At 41.5% G+C, this 23,312-nt stretch overlaps 1 protein-coding gene across 1 annotated transcript in view; it reads left to right on the forward strand.

Moving 5' to 3' along the window:
- Window positions 1-16,151: 16,151 nt before the first annotated feature.
- The window catches only part of PDE3B (phosphodiesterase 3B), an 82,382-nt gene continuing 75,221 nt past the window's right edge, over window positions 16,152-23,312 (forward strand). Inside the window, exon 1 of the mRNA XM_066187592.1 lies at window positions 16,152-17,352. Within this exon, the coding sequence (XP_066043689.1) occupies window positions 16,357-17,352 (996 nt within the window). The 5' untranslated portion in view covers window positions 16,152-16,356. The remainder of the gene's footprint in view (window positions 17,353-23,312) is intronic.

The raw sequence follows: 23,312 nt of genomic DNA on the forward strand, positions 1-23,312 counted from the left end.
TGGCAAAAATCTTTAGGCAGTAATCTGATAAAGGTCACCAGATGGTCAAAGATCGTGTGGATATAGTTTGAGAAGGTAGTTCCAAATGTGGAACTGAAATGAGGCTGAAGAGTCCAGTCTTTTATGGAGCATAAGTAACTCCTGAGGTTTTGGAGAAGTACCCTTGGAAAGTACTTCTGATGCACTGAGGGGAGCTGAAGATGTTGGTCACAGGGAGATCTTTTCCTTAAAATACGTGATAACAGGCAATACCCTGTTTTAGGGCTCTCTGGAAAAGAAGGTAGTGTGATGTTGCAGGTCTGACAAGCTTCTCCAATCGCCACAATGGTCATGGAGCTGACACACTATGAAGGTCTCATTCAGGAATCAGAGTCCCAGGTATGGGGTTCTGTCTTTGGAATACTGCTCTTTCCTGATCTGATTGAAACAGAATGCTCAGAAGCAATTCTCTAGTTATGTTGGTGGGATAATAAGGTATTTTGGTATTTGATCCTGAAGAAGCAAAAAACCTAATTAACAAATGCTCCTGACATTAGTGTTAATGATCTCAGTGGGTATAAAGTGGAAGTTGCCAAGGAATATTGGCTATCACTGTAAAGGGAATGATCATCTGAGATTAGGAAACAATTGCAAAAATCAGTACAGCTCTCAAGACCCCGGAGCAGAACCCAAACAAAGTAGACTAAAAAACCCTCTTAGCTGTAAGAAAACTGAAAAAGTTTCCAGGTTGGGAGCCAGCATTCCACAATGTATGAAATGAGGACTCATTTTTGATTCTGTGGACATTTCAACTCAATTAGTAGAAATAGGTTTGTGCTTATTGTCCCATTGTCATTATGCAGGGGGCTGATAACTTGTGCCCTCCCCTGCTGCCATCTGCCATTATCTGGCCTGGAGCACTGGTACAGTGAAGGCCCACAGGGCGAACAGAAACAGATCACCTGATAAAGAGAGTATGGAATCTTTCCCTTTTTCAAATAAAATGTCTTTAGCTCACTCCTAATCATCAAGAAAGCTTTTTAAGAAGTGAGCTCTTCAAGTCCTGTAGCCTGTCCGTATGGAAAAATGAGGTGAAAAGTGTGTGGGGGGAAAAGGTGGGGAAGGAAGAAAAACAGATGGCAGATTTGATATCGGAAGAAAAAGTTTTTGACTCTCGAAACATATTGCAAATTATACATTTGCATTTGTGAACTATTCCTGGTGATTAAACAATTAACAATACATGGGAAGTACCCCATTCTATGGGTTAAGGTTCACATAAGTTAAACTTCTGCAGGTCATTTTGTCACCTAATACAAACTTTTCAAGTAACTTGAAAAGCTTGGCCTGACTTCACAAACATCTTCTAAACCATCATGTCCAAATAATTTATCCATGTTTCAAGTCAGTACAAACTAAACCAAATGTGCTTGTGGATACTGCTGTGGCAACTGGAACCTTATTACCTTCCACATAGTAATCAATTATATACTCATTTCACTGCTGCCCCAGGTCAATATATTCCTGTATCTACTTTAAAAACAAAGGCTTTTAGCTAGACCTCTCAGAAGCATGTTTATAGATAATTATTGTCCAAAGCTGAGTATAAAATATGCATATATTAAAGCAGTAGTCCTGCCTATCCTCTCTAAGGCCTTTTTACTTTGCTTGGCAGTAAGGTAAAGAATCAGGCCTCTCAACTCAAAAGCTGAAAATTACTTAGTCATTTTAATTTACACACCAGACCAATATATTTTACAGCAATTCAAGGTTTTTCTGTTCAGAAATATGCTAATTTCACCATTAGATTTAGTACAAACGTGTTTGTGGAGGAGACCTGACTGGAGAGGTAACTAAATAGGATACATCTCAGGATTTCAATTAACACCACAACTGTCTCATGTACCTTTTAACATCTCCTAAACTATTGAGTCTGGAAAATTATCTTTCTTCTTCAGAAGAAAGATAATTTTCAGAAAGCACTGAAAATTTAACTAAACTTTTCCTTAAAAGAATGTTATTTTCCTTCTTCCCTCCACTCCTTTCAGAACTCACATTAAAAAATGTATCAGTCATGGGAAGGGGAGATAGTAATAGATAATAGCAAAACTACATTTATGTGTAGCTGATATATTCCTCACTTTCAGCAATAAAGAAAACAAATATGCCAAGTATGTAATATTTTAATGGTCAGGACTACTTAAACAACTTCACAGTAAGAAATCAAGGCCAAAACTGAAGATCATAAAATCTTGTTTAGACCTGAACGTTAACAGTACCACCTGACACGTGATGATCACTTTTTAAATCAAAAGTGCCTCAGAATTAACAGAAGCAATTTGAATATAGGATGTAGAGAGCTTCAGCTAAAGTGTGTCACTCAGCTGCTTTGATATCTGGGTAACCTCCTGGTACATAGCTTTTTTGTGATTTTCAGACATCAAATAAAAAAAGCAGTGTGTAGTATTTTAAATCCCAAAGATTGCACACATCTAGGAGACCTCCATTTAGGAAACTGCTACTTTGCACTAAGCCCTACAATAATTAAGTACTAAATACCAAAGTGGCCAGGAATCACAAACTTTCAGACTGTTACCAAGCACACACTGGCACTAGGCAGTAATTATTATGAATTTTAGAGTCTTTGCAATTAGCAGCAGTCACGGAGAAACAGATTACAAACCAGCAACTTCTACAAATCAGTGAGCAAACAATAATAAAGGGCAATACAGGTTCATGTTCACTTCATTTACTAATTGTATGGTTTGTTCACTATGCTCTTCTCTCTAGCAATAATACAGTATTCATGTTTAATAAACATTCTAATTGTACTAAATATAACATTTTTAATGCAGCAGTAAAAATACTCAAATAAACATAGCACTGCGGTTTGTTGGAGGTCAGTGCTAGTGAATACCGTGGCAGTGAAATTTACTATGCGATGTCTATTGGTCTGGAAAAAATATTTGGATGTTGACTAAATAAAAACATCTGTAACTCATTTCATGGTCAGTATTATGCTAGTAGTTATAACAAAATAAGACTTATGTGTTTCATATAACTTGCAATTGATATAGTATTTTTTCCAAATGTAAATGAAATTTCATCAAATTTGAAGCAGACAGCTTTTCAGGTTACAAAAAACCCTTGAGATAATTTTTTCCATGCTTTCATAAAATCTTACATAATCACAGAATCATTTAGCTTGGAAAGTGCCTCTGAGACCTTGAAGTCCAACCTTTGATTTCACCACTGTGTCCACTAGACCATGGCACTGAGAGTCACATGCAATCCTTTCTTGAACACCTCCAGGGACGATGACTCCACCGTCTCCCTGGAAAACCCGTTACAACGTTTGACAGCCCTTGAAGTGGAGAAATCTTCCCAGATTCAGGTCCAGCCTGAACCTTCCCTAGCACAGTTTAAGGCTGTGTCCTCTCATCCTGTCACTGGTTACCTGGGAGAAGAGGCCGACCCCCACCTGGCTACACCCTCCTTTCAGGGAGTTGTAGAGAGAAATTAGATCCCACATAATTTAACAATCACAACAGGAAACATTATGGAATGGCATAAATGATATTGCAAGTGCATGACAAATAGGAACTCAGGTAATGATGTAAACTGAAACACAGTTCTTGGCTCATACAATGTTTGAATTTGTTATATTAAGCATCAGTCATTGCTAGCTCGTTACTACTAATTGAGCATAAGTGCAAAGGTATCATAATGTCAACTTCTGGGCTTCCCTAATCAGCTCTGGTAAAAACCTATTGCTGTGTCCAGTTTACTTCCTTTCAAGGTCCTTTCCTCAAAGGTTGTTGTAAATTCAAACACAAAAACTCCAAAGCAACGGAAGAAGCCTTCTAAATGCGTTGCTTTTGCTATTGCAGGTCAATTGTTATTCTTTCATTGCAAGATCCAGCAGGTCCACATGGCTGATTGTTTCTACACCATTACCTTGTTTACCAGCATGCTGGGCTCATTTTAGCTATAAATAGGCATGTAAAATCAACAGAAGTTAGTAACTTGCACTATCTCGATTTAGAATTGTTAGTTTTCCATAGTATACCCTCATTTTTGCTTATGTAGTCAGTTCAGACATATTGTTAAGAATTTTCTAAAAGATCCTACTTATTAAAAAATCAGCTGACAAAAATTCACGTATTAGAAATTTTTAAACACATTTCTGCATCCAACTCTTTCTCCTCTTACTGTAAAATCATGCATTAGGATGATAAGCACTAGTTTTGAGCACAAAAAGAGCTGAGTTAAATCATCCAGTCACTTACCCATTACTTGATCTCATGACACTGCTTTGCCTCCTTTGCCTAACAACTAAATACATTAGCATTTTTTACAAATATTGAGGGTTGTATCATTGTGCTGTACAGAGGCAACAAAAGCAGCAACCCCATCAGAATTACAGAAACACTTCACTCGGTGTGCAGCTTCTTATGTGGTAAATCCTGAGCTGTCTAAATGGGAACTGCTTTCAATAAACTGCGGTTCCCAGAATTGGAAGGGACCCACAAGGATCAAAGTCCAGGTCCTGGCCCTACACAGGACACCCCAGGAGGCACACCCTGTGTCTGAGAACATTGTCCAAACTCTTCTTGAACCCTCTCAGGCTGGTGCTGTGACCAATTCCCTGGGGAGCTGTTCCAGTGCCCAACCACCCTCTGGGTGAGGAACGTTTTCCAGATATTCTCTGGCACAACTTCATGAATGAATAGCCAACAGGACTTTCAGCTAGGAGCAGGCTGATAAATTACTGCAACTTTACACAGTGTTGATCACAAATGCTAAGCAATCCTATTGCATTAAATGAGGAACAAAAGTGACTTTTAGCTATAAAAGTTGACTTAAATAGGAAAGATTGTTGAGCCAAGTTGTTTGAAACTGGAATGCTTTCACTGCATGTGATGTCTTCCTGAACAACATAGAAGACTCAGGCTGTGTGTGATGAGCAACTTGCTCTTAACAAGTAATAAAAATAAAATTAACCTAAGAAATGCAGGTGCCGTGCTTAGGTTTTAGAGGACAGACATAAACCACATAAATTTATCATTTTAAAACCAGACAATTTCTGTCTCCTACCACAATTTATTCCTGTCTGCTTTTTAACTCAGATGAATTCCTTCTGTGATTAGAATGACAAAATACTTCCACATTAATGAGCTAATTAGCTTAATTGCATAATTTTGCTGGTTTTTTAATCTCATGTGGAATCTCCAGCAGATATAATTACTAAGTCACAATTACAGGATTCTGTTACATTTCTCCTTCTTTGGAACATGTTTTGTTCTGAAGATTTGCTTACATAGGCTGTCTTGTTAGACCTTTGTTGCTTTGAACGCTAAAAAAAAAATTAAACTCCAAACAATAGAGAAGACCAGAAGGCTTAAGAGTCCAGATTTTTTATTCAAGAGGTAAGATACAGTACGTATTTCCACTATCACTCAGACATCTGTGGCCTGATACTTCAAGTTGAAGGTTCCAGTTTTACTGAACTATGAACAAAACAATAAGTGACTCTGTTTATGCTACTTTCTTCAAGGTCCAGGCTTATCCAGTACTTACCATAAGAAAGCATTAAAGTCTGATGAATTTCTAAATACATTAAGGTCTTCATAAGATTTTGATGCACAAAACTGAATGGAATAATCCAGCCAAGCAAAACAGTTGAGATTATATTCAAGCATGTGCTGAAACAGGCCAGACCCTGAAGAGGTATAATTCAGCAAATTTCTTTACTGGGTTATTTTATGTCTGCTGACAATATAATGCAATTTTAGCAATTTAACAGAATTCAGACAAATGTTAATTAACAAGGACCTGTCTTACTGATTTAAGGTCAAGAATGGGTATCTGAAAGACCTGGAAATGAGGGAAGTTCACTGAAAGATTCAGCTCATTTATTTCTCCCCTCTCTCTCCCAATAAATGACCTGATTCAGACTGATTTTGATCTTTTTCAGAATATATTTATGCATCCGATGCTCATGCATTAAGTCAGACTTCTCTGAAAAATCAAACTACCTCCCTAGTTAGATTTAATCTTTAACTCTATTAATAAGCAGAGTCCATAAAATGTCTCAATTTCAATTCAAGACAGAAATTTCAATTAGCAAGTTAAGGACAGAATTGACATTGAAATATTATTATGTATTCTTAAGTTTAATGCTATTTCACTGAAAATGCAGATTTTATAATAAAACACGATTCAGCATAAAATAGACTTTTTATAAAAATGCTACATATGAAGAAAGTCACTTAACTTCTGTTTTACTATTAACCTCCAATTTCACTTATAATATAGGATGAAAATTTGTACTTGAGTAATCGGGTGGAAAAGTGAAATCTGGGAATATTTGATGAATTCCTACATTTTTATTATTAAACCCTCCCCCAAACCATACCACTATTCTCTAAATAAGCTCACGTAAAAAAAAAAAATTAGTAACATATATAATTACACAACTTTCAAGTGTCTTAAAGCCAGAACTTTAACAGCTATTGGTTGAATGTGATATACCATTATCATTATTTTTGCTAGAATATAAACATCCAAATTCACGGTGCCTTGGAAAAAACAATTGCCAAAGACATCCAAATTTACTTAAATGTGTAATTTCTGAACAACTTCTCAATTTTTTTAAATTTATACATTACATATCACATTAAAATGATGTTTTGAAAAGTTATGCAAATCCATGACAATTTTTCATAAATCCAGTATGAAATGTTAGAAAATTTATTTTATTTGAGGGAACATGCAGATTATATGTGCTGAAATCACATCAGCATCAGTAGATTCTGTTTGTAAAACATTAGAAGTCATTCTTGACATTTTCACCCTCAGAGTGAGAGCCTGAGTATGACTGAAACGTATTTCAGCCGCAGAGGTGCTCATCATTAGGTGCTTATCTGGAGTTACACATGTTGATCCATTTCCAAAGAGTCTGAGTTTTTTCAGATGAGGATGATCCCTTAGATTTAAAAAAGAGTGGAAGCATCTGGATATAGTACCAAAAGCCAACATGCTACTGCTTTGTGTCATTAAAATAAAAATATGGGCACAGGAAAGATTTTTGTCTTTGTAGTTTCTGAAGAGAGTTAGTGTTCAATTAACTTGATACAGTATTTCTGGTATTCACAGACAAAGATCATCTCATGGATATTTTCCTTCACTAGAAATGGGAGATCTCATCTAACAATGGCCTTCCACTGCAACTCCACCTCTCCAGCGCTTTCCAGTGCACTGCCCATGCTTTCTAAACTGACAAGCACTACATCTATTAAAGGCAGTTTATCATACAAGAAACAACTTACTTTTCATCGCTCTTTTCCAATTTTCTTTCCCATGGGCCTGTTTTTTGAAAAGTTCAACCAGAAGATGTAATTTGTAGTAACTCGGTCTTTGCTGCCACGTGGTGAAGATCAGTGTCGTAACTTACTTACTTTGCTTGATGTGGAATGCAACTGAATCTTTCCTCCCCACCCTTAGACATGACAGATTAACAACACTTAATTGCCAGAATACTGACACCATGCTTAGTCAATACACTTGCACAAGAAGCCTCTTTCCCCAGTGTATTTTTAATTCCTTCAATGACTGCATTTTGCCATCTCCTTCGGACCTTGCTCCCGTAATGTCTGGTTGCCTACAAACCACAACAGTTCATTCTCTCTCAGTCTTCAGCACTGCAGACATACAAACACTTTAGCAGCTGATTTAGGCTGCATTTAAGACAGAGCATGTAGCACACAGAAAAACAGGAGATGATCCAAGCAGCTGAAGTGGCTGGCTGCAGCACATGTTTCTCCAGAGCAACCACAGTGATTACCACCACATGAACGTAGAAAGATAAGGCACAATGCTGGTGTTTCTCCCAGCACTAAACCTTGGTCAAAACTTTTCATTTCCCCAAGTGAGCCACACTTGCTTGGGTTTTCTGGAGGCATAATGTTTCTTTAGTTTGTTGTTTGCTTGGTTTTTCTTTTGCTAACTGGTTGTGTTGTAATAATGCCATTTCTCTGTTTATTCACGCATCTGATCCACAGCTGATAAAAAAGTTGCGGCATACACAGACAATTACTGCCTATGTAATCCTAACTGTCTTTAAATTAATTGTGGACAAATTAGTTTCTCCCACTTTAATATTCAAAGAAAAGCTAATTCAAAACCTGGTATTTGGCCATCAAATTCCTAATGGATATGAATGAATGAATGAAAAGTAGCAAAAGCATTAACTTACAAACTTAGAGCTTGCACACAAAGTAAGCCCTCTCTTCCCACCTCTTCTTTCCTATGCACTACACCTCACCAGTAGTCAGGTAGTAGAATATTATTCCCTGAACAAGGCATCAATTTACTGATTCTTCAATCATACACAAGACTTTCTACACAAATGATCCCATATTATGATGAGAAAGCCAAAAAAGAGGCTCTAGACAGGACTGATGTGTCTCATAATTTTCTGGAGTGTTACCAAATTGATAATTTTTTTCCCCATGAAAAAGAGGGCAGGGACTACAGTCAGGGCACGTTTGCATGCAATAACAATTGGATCTGATCGTTATTAATTTGATGCTTAGCATCAAATGAAGTGCTTGAAGAGAAACTTTAAAGAGGACTTCCTAGAGTTTAACAAACAGTTCTGTGCCGATTTGAAAGAAAGCACAAAAAAGTTTTATGAAGTGAAGAGCTGGGCAACTATGTCCAAAGTTATTAAACAGATGCAAATATAGTAGACATGGTGAGAAACTGATTGGAATGGCAGCATTACATTAAGAAGGAATAATGAAATGTTCGTATTTCATGTGTCTGAAGAACAGGAGAAAAAGGTGCTTGCTTTGAGGTGAAACCAACAGCCATTTTCAACAGAGCTGGTCTCTGTGCATACCAAAATTACAGGGCACTGGCAAAAAAGAAATAAAATTGTACAAACAGAAGGCAATTATTATAATTAAGAAATATTAAAATGGATATGGTAAGATTTACACAGGTTCTGAATGTGTGGGTCAAAAGAAATAGGCCTAAGACAATGCTAAGATTATAGCTTTGAGTGAAAAGAGTCATTGTTATCTTATCAGTTTTTTCTAGTTCTTCTACACTAGAACAGAGAAGAGAGAATGCAAAAATAGGTTAGTATTTTGAAATCTAGAAAAATTTGCATTTGGAAATTGCAAAATAGAAAAAGAAGATATTTGTTTGTGTATGGAGGCCATAATATTCTATCATACGGTACCTTAAGTATCAACCAGTTCCAGCAGTGGCAGCAAGTTCCACAGAACCAAGGGCTGGGTCCTGCCCTTGGGCCACAAGAAACCCCTGCAGCTCCAGGCTGCTCCTTCCTTCCCGGAGGGCTCTGTGCGAGGCTCCAGCTGCCTCCTGTGCCATGGGCACTTGCTCCAGCTGGCACGGCTGCCGAGGCCTGGGGCACAGCCCTGTCATTGCCGGGCAGCCTCGAGCAGGGCCTCCCTTCACTGAGCACCATTGCTGTCTCTGGGCCTGCACTGCGCTCCAGCTCCCAAGGTACTGGGGAGCCGGGCCTCTCGGTTTCACTCCTCTGGGAAGAGTTCCTGAGGCCACAGAGACTTTGGTCCATTCTGTAATTTTGTGTCACTTCTCTGACACATTTCCTCAGGCCTGTCTCAGCTGAATGCCTGTGCTCCTTCTCTCTCTGCTCTTCTTCTCTGGGCATGGATACAGCCTTGGCTCTCAGAGACGAGTCCTGTCCCTTCTGAGCTCCATTCTCCTCTGCCTGGAGGCCTATAGGACCTGAGGGGGCCTGGAGATTCCCGGTCTGCCACAGCAACCACATTCACAGAACTGCCTTCCGTGTGCTGCTCCAGCTGCATCCTACAACGCGAGGTGCTGCTGACTGAAAAGACTTTCCCAAACCCTGTACTTCCGACAGTCACGGATCCTCTTTGATTTCCCAGCCCCCAGGCTTTTTCCTGCTCTACTTATTAACATTCATTCTTGTACAAACTTTCCATTACAGTTAGCATTTCTTCCCTGAACTGATGCTTTCTTCTTTAATGTGAATATAGAAAGAAAAAGGAAAGCAGCCCCTTGGAATGGCCAAAAAGTTGAGCAGCACTCTTGGGCAAAGCCTCTGGTCCTTCCTACAGGGAAATTGCTAACGAGGCAGTGCCAGCCTTCTCAGAGCTGGGTCAAGGACGTGAGAGAGCAAATACCAACAAGGATTTTAAGCTGTGCCAAGGGACGCTTAGGTTGGACATTAGGAAGTGCTTTTGCCCAGTGTTAAGAGACTGGAATGGGCTGCCCAGGGCGGTGGTGGAGCCCCCGGTGTGGAAGGTGTCCAAGCAAAGCTTGGGCATGGTGCTCAGTGCTCTGCTGGAGTTGCCGTGGTGGGGATGGATCCCCACGTGGGCCCTCCAATATCGATGCCGTGATTCTGTGACATCACAGCCTCTGGGGCCAGTGCAGTGGAACTGTCCCCAGCCTGTCACTGTGCCCAACGCACCAGCAGCAGTTGGTGTGGACAGACAACCAGAGCGAGTGCTGAGGTGGCAGTTAAACCTCCAGCAGCAGCATGGCCGCCTACAGCTTACAGGGGCTTCTGAGAGTCTGGGTGCTCCTGGGGCTGGTCTGTCCGCTCAGCCCGTCTAGCCGTCTTGAGGGGGACATGGCCACCTTGCGCCAGCTCCCCGAGGACATGGAGCAGCAGGACGTGGGCCCTGAGAAGATTCCCTTGCGAGTCTGCGTGCAAGTTTTTTTGGCTGGCATTGTCCTGGAGCTGCTGCTGACTGAAGTTGTCCTGAGATGGTGCCTTGGCAGAAAGAGATGGCAGAGATGCTGGGAAGAGGTGAGGGAAGATGATCAGGCAGGTGGGGTGGGGGCAGGGACCAGGAAGAAACAAGGACCAAGCTGGTGCCAGGCAAGGCATGAGAGCCCCCATGGGGGAGAAAAGCGGGGCAGATAGCAAGGGTCCTGGGCCTCTTGGGGAGTGCTTTGCCCAAGGCCCCGAGGCATAGGAGGTGTTTGAGGCCCAGGGAAGGAATCAGCCTCAGGGGCTGAGCCCCAGGGAAACCAGGCTGAGCCACACAGAGCCCTTCTTCCTGCAACCTCTGCCTGGGACAGCCTATGGGTGTCCAAAGGCATGCCAAGAGGGCTCCGCTCCATGCTCTCCCTGTGCTGTGTCTTGCAGGAGAAGTGCCAGAGTCCCCCGGTCCCTGCAGAGCCGTGCTGCTGCAGGGAGCTGCTGGAGGCACTGAGGCACGACCGTGCCCTGATGCAGACATCCCTGTGCCACAGCTCGCTGCAGAGGCCCAGGAAGAAGAGACCAGCAAAAGGCGGCCTGTGGAAGAGGAGGAGAGTGTACTTCTCCCCTCAGCTCTGAACTGCCCAGCTCCAGCTGGCCTCTCAGCTCTCAGAGCAGTGCAAGGGGATGTGTGACCCGTGGCTCAGCCCGGACACTGTAACAATCCCCCAACATAGATTTTAGTGAAGGCCATGTTTGTTACCGATAGCTTCCCAGAGCTCAGCTGTAGCTTCCCAACAACCTTTTCCCTTAGACAATGGAGTTTTTCTCAGTGTTCCAGTTGTAAGAAGTTGACAGCATTTTAGGTATAAGGTTCTCCCCATAAGGTACTCCTCTCATTGCCTTGTTTTAGATTTTTTGAGTAGTCTGAATAAAGTTCAGCTTTGCTACACTATGCTGTGTTATTTTCTTGATATTCTATCCTTCATTAAAATAAAGGTCCTTCATTGGAACGAGTATCTTGTTGTTTTCTGAAGATTGCCAACTTTGATGGCTTTCCCATTCCTACTAGTCCAATAGGACAAAAAACTACAAATCAGCTTTACAATTTCAAAAACTACTCCCTCAACTCTTACACATCAGTATTATTATTTGCAATATTCTGAAGTGACACCAAAGCAGAAGATAAGGAGGAAGATAATCAGCAGCTGACATCACCTGCTAAACTATATTTTAAATTTAGTTTAAGGTCTCTAGGTGCAAGTTTGAGTCTGTAAATGTGGATATTCACACAAAGGCACTACCCGTGGGCAGTTGTGGCCTTTCCAATGAGTTTCCTTTTTATTTTTTCTTTCATCAAATCAAGGAAAAATCAAACAGAAGAGACTTTTTAGGCAGAGAAAAGACATAGTCAGGTTTTAAGAAAGCATTTTATTCTGCCTGTATAATAACCCATTGGGGAAATTGTGAGCTTTCAGCAAAATATTACTGCGCTGTTGCAGTTGTTCTACCACTGGGATGGCAGGGCTGTAAGACTCCTGTAGTTCATCCTATGCGAGGGTCATTGACCACTTATCACTGTAGGGACCAATGGGATGAATGACAGCGGAAAACGTGGAGGCAGCTGGATGAACAAGTACTTGAAATTTCCTTAGCCAGGAAAAAAAACCCAAATCTCAAAACAAAGCTATAAAAATAGTTATCCTCTAAATTAGCAGAATTTAAATTAACTGTTTTAAGATTGCTTCTGGTTCGTATTCTTATGTTAAATATTATCATTTCTATCTGAAATATTCATCATTATTATGCTTTTCAGAAGTGAATTACAAATATACACTGATCTTCCCCAAATCTGATTTTAAGTGTTTGCAAGTTTAATCACTTAGGAAACAAAAGGAACCCCACATGTCTCAAGATCAATAAAAAGTAACCAACAAAACCTGACAAAGTATATTATATTGTTAATAAAGTCAGTAAATATTTTCCACTGTAGAGATAGATACCACCAGCTTAGGAATTTTTCTACTATAGATTTAGTGTAGAAAAAATAAGTCTTTAGAGCCAAATCACTTATGAGGTGTTCTGTTCTACTGCCAGTATTCTCTGGGTATAAACACCATATTCTTCATACTCTCATCTACAAAGAATCCCACTTTAAAATTTGGTCTGGTTTTGAGTTTGACCAAACAAATGAAAATTCTCTATTAAAACACAGTGATGGCAGCAGGGTCAGTCTTTGCAATGAAAACCTAAGATTTCACAGTATATTCCTGATTAGATCTCCAGGGCTGAGTATACATGGTTATTGTGGTGGCTTGGCCCTTGCTGGCAGCTAAACTTCCACCCAAACATTGGCTCATTGCCTCTGCTCAGAAGGAAAGGGAGAAAATAAGAAAAGCAGGAACAAGAAGCTGCCTCAGCATAAAGACAGGGAAGTCACTGATGAAACAGGCTTAATTTGGAAAATCTTATTTATCACCACTTAAAATGAATATTTAATTTTATTAGTATTTGTTATTATTAGATAGTCAGAGACAGCCAACCTGACTCAAATCACTAAGCCACCCATCTTGTTCTGGCAGTGAAACTGGAGGATGACAAAAAAATATGACATTCCCCAGACATAAATGTCTCCACTCCAATTTTAATAAAGCAATATGTTTTTCTGTATTTGTTTATGAAATAGCTAATGAAAAGTTATTTCTTTATTCTAAAAATTATTCTGTTACATGGAGCAATTTAGTTAATGCTCTTCTAATTTACAACAGACACTAAAGTACTCAAACCAAGTTTTCTTTATACTGAAATTCTTCATTGTTAGACTGGAAACTCCTCAAGACAGAGTCCTGTAATGTGGTAGGAAGAGTGTTGTTAGGCAACAGAGACATTACTAAAGACCAACTATGTTCCCATTACATTTTGGAACGTATACATTTCTTCAGCACACATATCACTGGAATTAAATCTAATTAATTAATGATAAATGATCTGAAAAAAGATGGGAGGGTGGTAAATACACTGTTAATACAAAGTTACTGAGAGTAAACGTAGAACTGACTGAGGGAATGAGCTTACAGCCTCACAATGCTGAGTTCATAGGCAGGTGAAATTTACTGTAGATAACTGTAATGTAAACACAGGAAAAAAATCCTAATCTTACCTATAAAATTATCTAGTGGATGTAGATGTTAACAATCAGAACACAGAGCCTGGGATCTATATACTTAATGCTGTGAAAACAGTGTTCAATGTTCAACACCACCACTTTCAACAATGCTTAGTTTATCTGCTGTCTCACTTCCCCAGCAAAGCAAAACAAATGAGAGACAGGAATTACAAGGAAAGAAATCATTAATTGGACTGTGCTTCTGTCTTGAATACTGGGTGTAACTCCTGGTCTTCTCTGCTCCAAAAGCATATAGTGGTGCTCAAAAAAAGAAAAAAACCCAGTAACATGAAAAGAAATAAAAAAAAATGTGCCCAAGGTCTTCAACTTAGAAAATAAATGCAAGACTGAGGAAAGATATAAAATCATGAATTGAAGAGACAAGGTGACTAGAGAGAAACTGTTCATTGTTTCTATCAAAATGAGAAGAGTATCAATTAAGACAGATAGGAAACTTTAAAAAAACAACCATATTTCACACTTGTGTAGTCAAGTTGCATTGAGTAAGGACCTTTTTTTGTACTATTGTGCATGTGCTAAAAACCTGTGTGGACTTTAAAAAAAAAAGGCTGGGCAAATTTGTGGATCTACTGAGAACTGTCAAGAATAAGACACCACTTCTGATTCAGAAAGTGCTGAAGCCACAGATGGTTGCATCCATGGTATTTAGGGATCATATGATGTCCTATCTCTGTCATCTTCCTTAGGCACTTCCTAGTTTCCACTGCTACAAATATACCCAAACGTGTTTTAATGAAGATTACACCGGCAAATTATTTCTGGAATGCATATATTTATGGCTGAATTCAAGGGAATAAAAAAAATAAATTAAAGAATATGCATAAAAGCAAAGTATTTCTTTGCCTTAAAAGCATTTACAAGTATACTTGATTGTGGTCCAGTTGATATCACTAAGATCTGAATACAAGAAAATGTAAGAATACAATCCCAAAGAACTACACATTTTCCTTTTTCGAAACTGTTTAGAACCAATAGGATGGCACAGAATCTTTGTTAAATGTACCAAGTCAGGAGAGAATATTTTTTCTTCCTTTTGGAAAAAGAGTGTAGGGGTATTTCTAACAAAGGACGACGTACTGTGGTATTAAAATTCCACCAGATTGATCTGCCTTTGGAAAAAAATAAATCATTACTTATTTCCCTCCTGTGTACAGGCATTAGTGTATTTGCCATTGCATACTGCATTTTCTGTCAGGAATCACGCTTGACGATTTCTGTTCATGGCCAACTTTCAGGCCCGTGTCTTGCAGCAGCACTTCCTGCCACCCCACAACTTCCACAAAGCAGCTGCTACTCCGGGGCTGCTCCAAGGGAGGGAATCACAAGCAGCGGAATGAAATAATTTCAAGAGTTGCTTGTTTCAATAAAAGAAGCAAAAAGTGCAACCACTGACTCACCTGATTTCTAAACCAGTGTACCTAAAGCAGTACAATATTATGTGGAAACATGGCTCAAAGGACTTTTGTTCTAAGCAACAAGGTAAACATGCAGAATTATAATAAATTTCAGAAGTGCTTAGCCGTTACTTTTCCAGAAACAAACAAACAGAATGAATGAGCAAAGGCATTACTCAAAATCCCATTAGCTGCCTATTTTCCCTTACAGCACTCTAAACACTTCCAACGGTCTGTTCCAAAATTACTATTTTGATCCATTCCAAAGGTATTAGCTGTGCAAATAAACCTGGTCGTGCAATGCGGTCTAGTCTGTAACTTAGTTAACGAGGGCGGGGGGGGAAGTACATAATTACTCAAATCCATACTTACTTCTCGGGTGCTATTAAAAAAAAAATGAAAAAAAAAAAAAAAAAAGAAAGATGCTCCTCAAAGGGAAAACACTTCGGTACTCCGCGTGTGCTTTACAGCCCGTTCGAACAACTTTCCCGCGGCATCTCGAAGGTAAATAACAAGATAAAGCACCGAGTTGCGCCAGTTCAGCGTTCCTGACCCTCCATCGCTTCCCCGCGAGTCCCTTGCTGCGGCCGCGGCGCCCGGCGGGGCCCGGCCCGAGCCCCTCACGCCGCCCCGGGGGGCGGCTGGGCAGACACCGACATTCAGATTTTTATTTTAAAAGCGATGGCGGGAAGTGCGGTTCCCGGGGCCCGGGAGGAGGGCGGCAGGGAGGGGAGGAAGGGGGGCGGGCGGCGAGCGCCGTTCCCCGCCTCACTCCCACCCCCGCCGGCTCCGCCGCTGCCGCCGCTGGGCGCTGGGAGGCGGCAGCGAGCACCCGCCGCCGGAGCCGTTTGGGGAACGCGAGCGGGCGAGCCGGACTTTTACCTTTTCTCTCTTTTTTTCCCCCGTCCTCACCCACCATGCCGCGGACGCCGCTGCCCGCGGGGGACGCGCGGCGGCTCAGCCCGGCGCCCTTCTCTTGAGGGGATGCGGGCGGCGCGGCCGGGACACAGCTAGCGCGACCCGCGCCTCTCCGCCGTCCTCCCCCTGCCGCGTCCCCGACCACCATGAGGGAAGAGCGAGAAGCTGCGGCGGCGGCCGCCTCCCCCGCCGGGGCCGGCAGAGCCCCGCAGCACTGCCCGCAGCCGGACGGCGGCGGGGCGGCCGCCCCCGTGGCGCTGCCCGGCAGCGCGGAGAGCCTGCGGAACGGATACGTGAAGAGCTGCGCGACCCCGCTGCGGCAGGACCCCCCGAAGAGCTTCCTCTCCTTGCTGCTCTTTCCTACCGCCTCCTCCTCCTGGGTTCGGCTCGCCCTGGGCGTCCTGGCCGCCGCTGTCCTCTCGCTCCTGGCCTTTCCCGGCCGGGGCAGCGCCCGGGACCAGCAGGACGGGAGCAGCTGGCGGAGCCCGCGGCCGCTCCACGCCTTGCTGTGCCTGACCCGCTGCCTCAGCCCCCTCTTCAGCATCGCCTGTGCCTTCTTTTTCCTCACCTGCTACCTGGTGGGCGGCCGGCGCGGGGAGCACGGCGGAGGCACGACCCGCTGGTGGCTGCTGGCGCTGCCCCTGTGCTGCTTCTCGGGGGACTTCGTGGCGCTGCAGTGGCTGCTGCCCGCGGAGGGGCGCGAAGAGGAGCCGCAGATGTTCCTAGGAAGGTTCCTGACGGTGCTGGTGTCGGTGGCAGCGCTGACCCTGCCGCAGAGCTCCCTGAAGTTGCGCCGGAGCCTCCTCGTCTTGGTGTTCTGCAGCCTGGTGTGGCTGGTGTCGCTCGGCAGCCTCCAGGCGCTGCCCCCGGCGCTCGGCCCGCTGCTGGCCGGCACGGTCGGGGTGGCAGGCTGCCTCCTGGCACTCTGTGGCGAGGAGCACGGCATCTTCTCGGCGCAGAGCCGAGGAGCACACCACCAGCATCACCGCCACCCACGGCTCCCCAGCGTGGAGGAAAAAGTGCCTGTGATCAGACCCAGGAGGAGATCTAGCTGCGTGTCCCTAGGGGAAACTTCGGTCAGCTACTACGGCGGCTGCAAAATGTTTAGGAGACCCTCGTTGCCTTGCATTTCCAGAGAGCAGGTAGGCTTCTCCGAAACTTGGAGGAGAAACTTTGGGAGGAATGAGCGCCACTTCATAGCTTTTCCTGGCTGCTGTGTGTGTCTGTGCTGGATGTCTGCTCACTAACAAACTCCTGCTAGAGGAATGGAGGAGAATGTTAGTCCCTTAGCGGGTTTCTCAGCTCGCTTCTGCAGAGTCGATATAACCCTTTATTTCTGCGTGGGTGCTAAATCAAAATAATGTATTTGCTGTAGGACAGAAGGCTCGCTCGCTTTTTATGCAATCTCAATTATTAAACAGCAGTTCTTATTGATTAGAGCAAAACCTCAAACCAGTCGGCTTCAGCTATCGGTTACCTTGTTATTTTGTTTGTTTTCCGAAGCCCCCCACCTCCTCCGCGTCTGGCAGCCTTTCCGAGAGAAAGAAACCACAGCTTTCTAAGCTGCTCGGCACTTCTGGTTCTTCCCGGTTTCTATCGACAAAACCATTGCCGATTGCTAAAGAAATACCGGGGTTTGAGGGTTATTATTTATCGAATGTTGGCGTTGTTTGAGAGGCAGCTGTCCTTCTGCCCTGCAGATTACTGTCGTTTGTTCCTCTCCCTCTCTCTCACTCCCTCCTCCTCTCTCCACCTAAGTTAACGTTAGCTTGGGGTTGATGGGTTTTAAGAAACTTCTTTTTACTGAAGAGAGAGCTGTTCAGTAGGGGCTGGAGGGATGCCCGAAACGCTCAGTTTTCTTGAATGGAACTCTGTTGGTTTCTACCTCCCGGAAAACTTTTCAATGAGTCTTGTTTTCTGTAGCGTAAACCCCCGTGCGTGTGGGGGAGTTTGTTTTTATTTGGGCACTTGCACGTCAACTGCAGGAGCATCGAGTTGTGTCGGAACTGGCCCGAGGCTGCTGCAAGTGGATTATCAGCCCGTTGTAGGAGGGAGAATGAGGGGAGTGTATTTAATAAAAGTGCAAGTGAGTAGTTTCTGCGAAGTGATTGTCGCTGCAGAATCCCCCGTCTGTTACTGTCGTAGCTGAAACTCATCGGTGCCAAATGAAATTTTCTAATTTTCCCTTGACATTTATGCTATAATGCAGGTCTTGTGATTGACTGTGAATCAGGTCTGAGGAAATACGAAGTGAATCTGAAACGGTGGAGTAGTTTTCGAGCGCTTCCCCCCGAGTTTGCACAACAGGATTAATACAGTAATTGTTTACAGTGATTAATACATTTATTGTTTCTGCATAAAAGGTTAAAATGCAAGTATGCTGTGACAGTCTTCAGAAATAACTCATTCAGTAAGTTACAGATTATCTAATGCATACAATGAAAGAAACATTAAAATATTTTACTAGCAGTTAAGATATGTAGGGACTAATATATAATAATTTACGTTCTCTGATTCCTTCTGGATAGTAAATGCTCTCTTTTGCTGTCACATTTGTCTGTAGCACAGAAATCTCAGAAAATGTGATTTCATTAACCTTTCTAGATGATAGAAGATACTTGTTCATATGTGAGTTACTAAAAGCTCCCTTTGACGTTCGGCTCACTTCTTAAAGGCATGTGCATATTTCAAGTCAGGGCTTTCATTATTCTTCAAGTAACATCATAAATGTCAGCTATAACTAAATACGTAGAATTTATTGGCAATGCTTAAATCATATGTGTTCATAATAAAACGTAACTTTTTGGTAGACTTCCAGAATCTGATGTCTTTGTTATCGCTAGATGTGAGCAACAAAGAGATACAAAGTTCTTCATCTTCCTAATAATCTATTATGCTTTACAATAAACATTTGTGCTTTGTTAAGCACAGTTTAAATGAGATTCACAGATACGTGTTCTCTGCTGTATTTTAGATGCAATTTTACAAGGATAACACAGGCTAAATCGTCTGATCTCCTATCTGACTTGGAGAGAGATCAGACATTGCAGAGCTGATAAAACATCAATTGTTTGGGCAGGGGTAGGGAGAAGTAAGCCCGTAATGTGTGACTTTATTTGAATAAACAGTGCAAGGTTTTTATATTGCTTCCTTGAAACTGAAGGAATGTGTGTACTTAATGCTTTTCAGAGAGCATCTATTGTGTGGCTTTTCTTTATGGGCTGATTACACGTTTTGCAAATGTTTATAAAGCAGTACAGTGGTTCTTTTCCAATATTAATATTTCAAGAAGTTTAACGAACGTTGTTAGGAAGATGCTGCTGGTCCACCATGACAGAAACACTTTGATGAATGAGAGATAAGTTATTGTGATTCTATTAGATGTATTTTGTATGATTGTCACATACCTGTTATACGTAGAAGAAGTTCATGTCAAATATAGAATGGCAGGTCAGTAGGGTACCCCAAGGATCATATGGTCCTGCCTTTCTTGGCAAATTCGCTGTCTAGACAAGTTGGCCCAGCACCCTGTCCAGCTAATTCTTAAACTTATCTGATGTTGGGGAATCCATTACTTCTCTGGGGAGATTATTCCAGTGGCTGATTGTTCTCATTATATATAAAAAAGAAAAATCTCATTTTGTGCAGATTTTAGTTATTATTTGATGAAAATAGAGAACGTTAGTATTGACCTTAAATTTTCAGTAACATGTTGATTTGAAGTTATGTTTGCTCTCTGTCTACTTAAGTATACAAGAAAATAATTGTATTTATTTGATTTTTTTTCAGCCAACAATTCCAAGGGGTCTCTGTGCATGGAGGGGGTGGGAACAGGATGGAATACTAACACATGGGGGAATGTGCAACCAGCAGCACATGCACACAGAAATTGGATGGAATTATAATTTTTTTTCTGCGGTACAAGTGGAAAGAGGGCCTGTAAGCATGATCCTGTAAAAGCTTGCAAATTTGACTAATCCTGACAAACAGTTAGATATTGCTTTCTGGACTTCAACAGGTGCGGGAACTATAAGGCTGGAAAGTTGATTAAATAGAATAATTAGTTGAATAATAAGAATAATTAGATTATTCTTACAATTTATATGAGTATCTCTGTCTACTTTAGCCATCAAAGTATCTAAATTCATGCTGTGTGTGTCTCTTCTGCAGTACATATATCTAGCAACATAGTTTGAAGTGGGAGGAAAGAAACTTGAACAGATTATGTCTTTATGGTTTTTATATAATTATACTTAAATGCCAATATCAAAATATATAAATACACATAGAGGGAAACAATATGACTAGAATTATGGCTAAAAATTTTGCAAAGGCAGTGCCTTTTCTGAACTCTACTATATTAACACTTCTGCCAGTAGAAATTGATACAATTTTAGCAGTTAACAGGCTGTTTGTATTCTTACTTCAACATTCATCTTGAACCTAGAGAGGAATTGCAGTAAGACCCCAGTATTGACTGGTATTTAAAATTTTGTGTAAATCGTATTTTGACTGCATGTATCAATTGAATGCTAATCTGTTAGCTCTACCTATTATTACTGATATCAAAGGGTTTATCTTTATTGACTGCTGCACATTTAGCACTTAATTTTATAATTTTTTTGTCTGAAAGCCAAAAGAGGGAATCTAAAAGGTACTTGTCAGTATTGCAGACCTTATAAACACTATGTCCTGAAAAATATGGTAGTAAGACTTTCACTTCATGGTGGACATATATATGAGAGCAAACAACTATGTGTAGGAAATCTTACATAGGAGCTTCTCAGAATCCAGAAAGAATATTAATATTTTTCCTTGAGTAAAGAATAGACCTTCCTAATTAAATACACATGGTACATGTCCAAAACAGTCTGCAAACAGAGCTGACACACACTTTTTCTGGTTATCTGACTGGGTTCAAACACGTAGGAAAGCTGGGATTTTTCATGGACAAAGACTGCTTTCATGTTGCACTCTGTTAATTACAGGAAGAATTGTCTTGTGGTTAGGGTTGGATTGACCACCACCTCTCCTCAGTTTCTGTTCCAAGCTATCTCGTACCTTTGATGTATTACCTTAAGAAAATCAGGACTAGATTTCAGGAGTCTGAAATATTTGTGTAACTTGAAATTGATGCAGTTCCTTATTTGCTCATGAAATTTACATCTGTGTCTGTTACCTATTTGTGAAACAAATTACCCTTTGTACTTAAGCTTTCAGGGTATAAACTTCCTAGTGCAGAAGCTGTCTGTTAACGTGTATTTTAGAGTGTCTTAAAATTGTTACACTCAGATGCTGTTTGCAGCCCAGAAACAGGTGAACCTTTACCTGTTGAGTGCAGCCAGTAACAAAATACAATTCTCCTTGCTGTGTGTTTGACAAAGCAGCTCTTTGCTATTTGAAGTTTCCCTCCTCACGATTCTGATGACTGTTACCACACCTGTACCTGCATGGCAAGATGTGTTTCTGCTGTCCACCAAATCTTCCTGTCTCTGGGGTTTGTCTGATGGGGAAAAAATCAAGGTGGCAGTGTGTGTTGAGCTGTGAATGGAATCAGTTCCAATGGGATGCAGCTGAGAGTGAGGAATGTGCAAAGAGAAGGATTACATGGTGAAAGCAACAGACTTGGAAAACTGTTTCTGCAACCATATTTTGGATGAGTAGGATTCTATTGTTTTTGTCTGGTTCTCTCCTACATTGACAAAATATTTTGATCTAGATGAAAAGTGAAATGAGAAGGCTCTTGGTAAAAGTTCTATCTCTCTCTCTCTCTCTCTTTCTCTCTCTCTTTCTCTCTCTCTTTCTCTCTCTCTTTCTCTCTCTCTTTCTCTCTCTCTTTCTCTCCTCTCTTTCTCTCTCTCTTTCTCTCTCTCTTTCTCTCTCTCTCTTTCTCTCTCTCTTTCTCTCTCTCTTTCTCTCTCTCTCTCTCTCTCTCTCTCTCTCTCTCTTTCTCTCTCTCTCTTCTCTCTCTCTCTCTTTCTCTCTGGTAGGATTATACCACAAAGCAAGGATGATTGAATCATGGTTTGCCCATAGAGGGGTCAGAATTTAGGATGTTATCCTCTGGCAAAGTTTCACCTGGGACCACCGGGAATGACAAAGAAGGGGTTTAGGGAGACTGAGTGCACTTAAGAACTCTGTTAGCTGAGTTTACCTGAAGCTGGCTTTTAGATATCCAGACTTGGTGGCAGTTTATATTCTGCATAAGTAAAAGCAGGCAAGGGTGTCTTTGAGCTGTCCATGTAGCGAAGAAGGCTGACTGTTGCTTCAGGTGTGTTTTCCTGGAAAGAAAATATAAGTTGAGAAAGGAAGGTGATCAAAGACCACTGCTGTGGAAATGCTGGAGAAATTTGTTGGAAGGTGAGGGAAGCATGTTACAGAGCACCAGTAGGAAAGAAATGAAAGAAACTGTGAGAGGCGATTCCAACAACTGCGTGATTGACTGTGTTGAAGAAAAATAGCAGAATAAATTGCATCAAGTGCTAATATTCAGCTTGGACCAGGAAGATGTTTTAAATTTATGAAAGAAACTTGTAGTGATTAGAAACAAAAGGTGCCCAGGAGAGTGTCTAGAATGAAAAAGAGGGGGCAGCCTCCATGCTGGGGTTTGTGAACAGTGTATTCTGGGAGGCTAAATATGAAAAGGAAGAGAATGGCAAGAAATTTGGCATATTTTCCTGAGAAAAAGACTCATATTTTGACACAAAGTATGTCTATGTGTGAATATGCCTGATAGTCCTATTCTAATAATTGAACTTGAGCAATGGAACTGATGGTAGTATATTTGCCTTACAAGATCAAATCCCAGCAGATTTTATGAAAAACCCATGAGTGGAAAGTGAAGAAACCCTATGGAATATGGCCCAGTGCAGGGCAAGTCTGCAGTGTGAGCTGGACTCTCAGAATCCCCATGACAGTGTCTCATGTCACTAGTGAACACCAGAATGATGCAGGTGGAGTGGGGAGTCTGTCACAGCCTGGGCCCTATGTGACATTTGATTGGAAACTTATATTTCTAAAAAAAGCTTTTTTATTCCTGTTTTGCTTTTCTGATGCTTTATAATGAAAACTTCATGCAGCTTTACCACCCTCAAAAGAAATC

The sequence above is a fragment of the Chamaea fasciata genome, unplaced genomic scaffold (genome assembly GCF_029207755.1).
Source record: "Chamaea fasciata isolate MVZ Bird 193981 ecotype frontalis unplaced genomic scaffold, bChaFas1.0.hap1 SCAF_7, whole genome shotgun sequence".
Taxonomy (NCBI): Eukaryota; Metazoa; Chordata; class Aves; order Passeriformes; family Sylviidae; genus Chamaea; species Chamaea fasciata.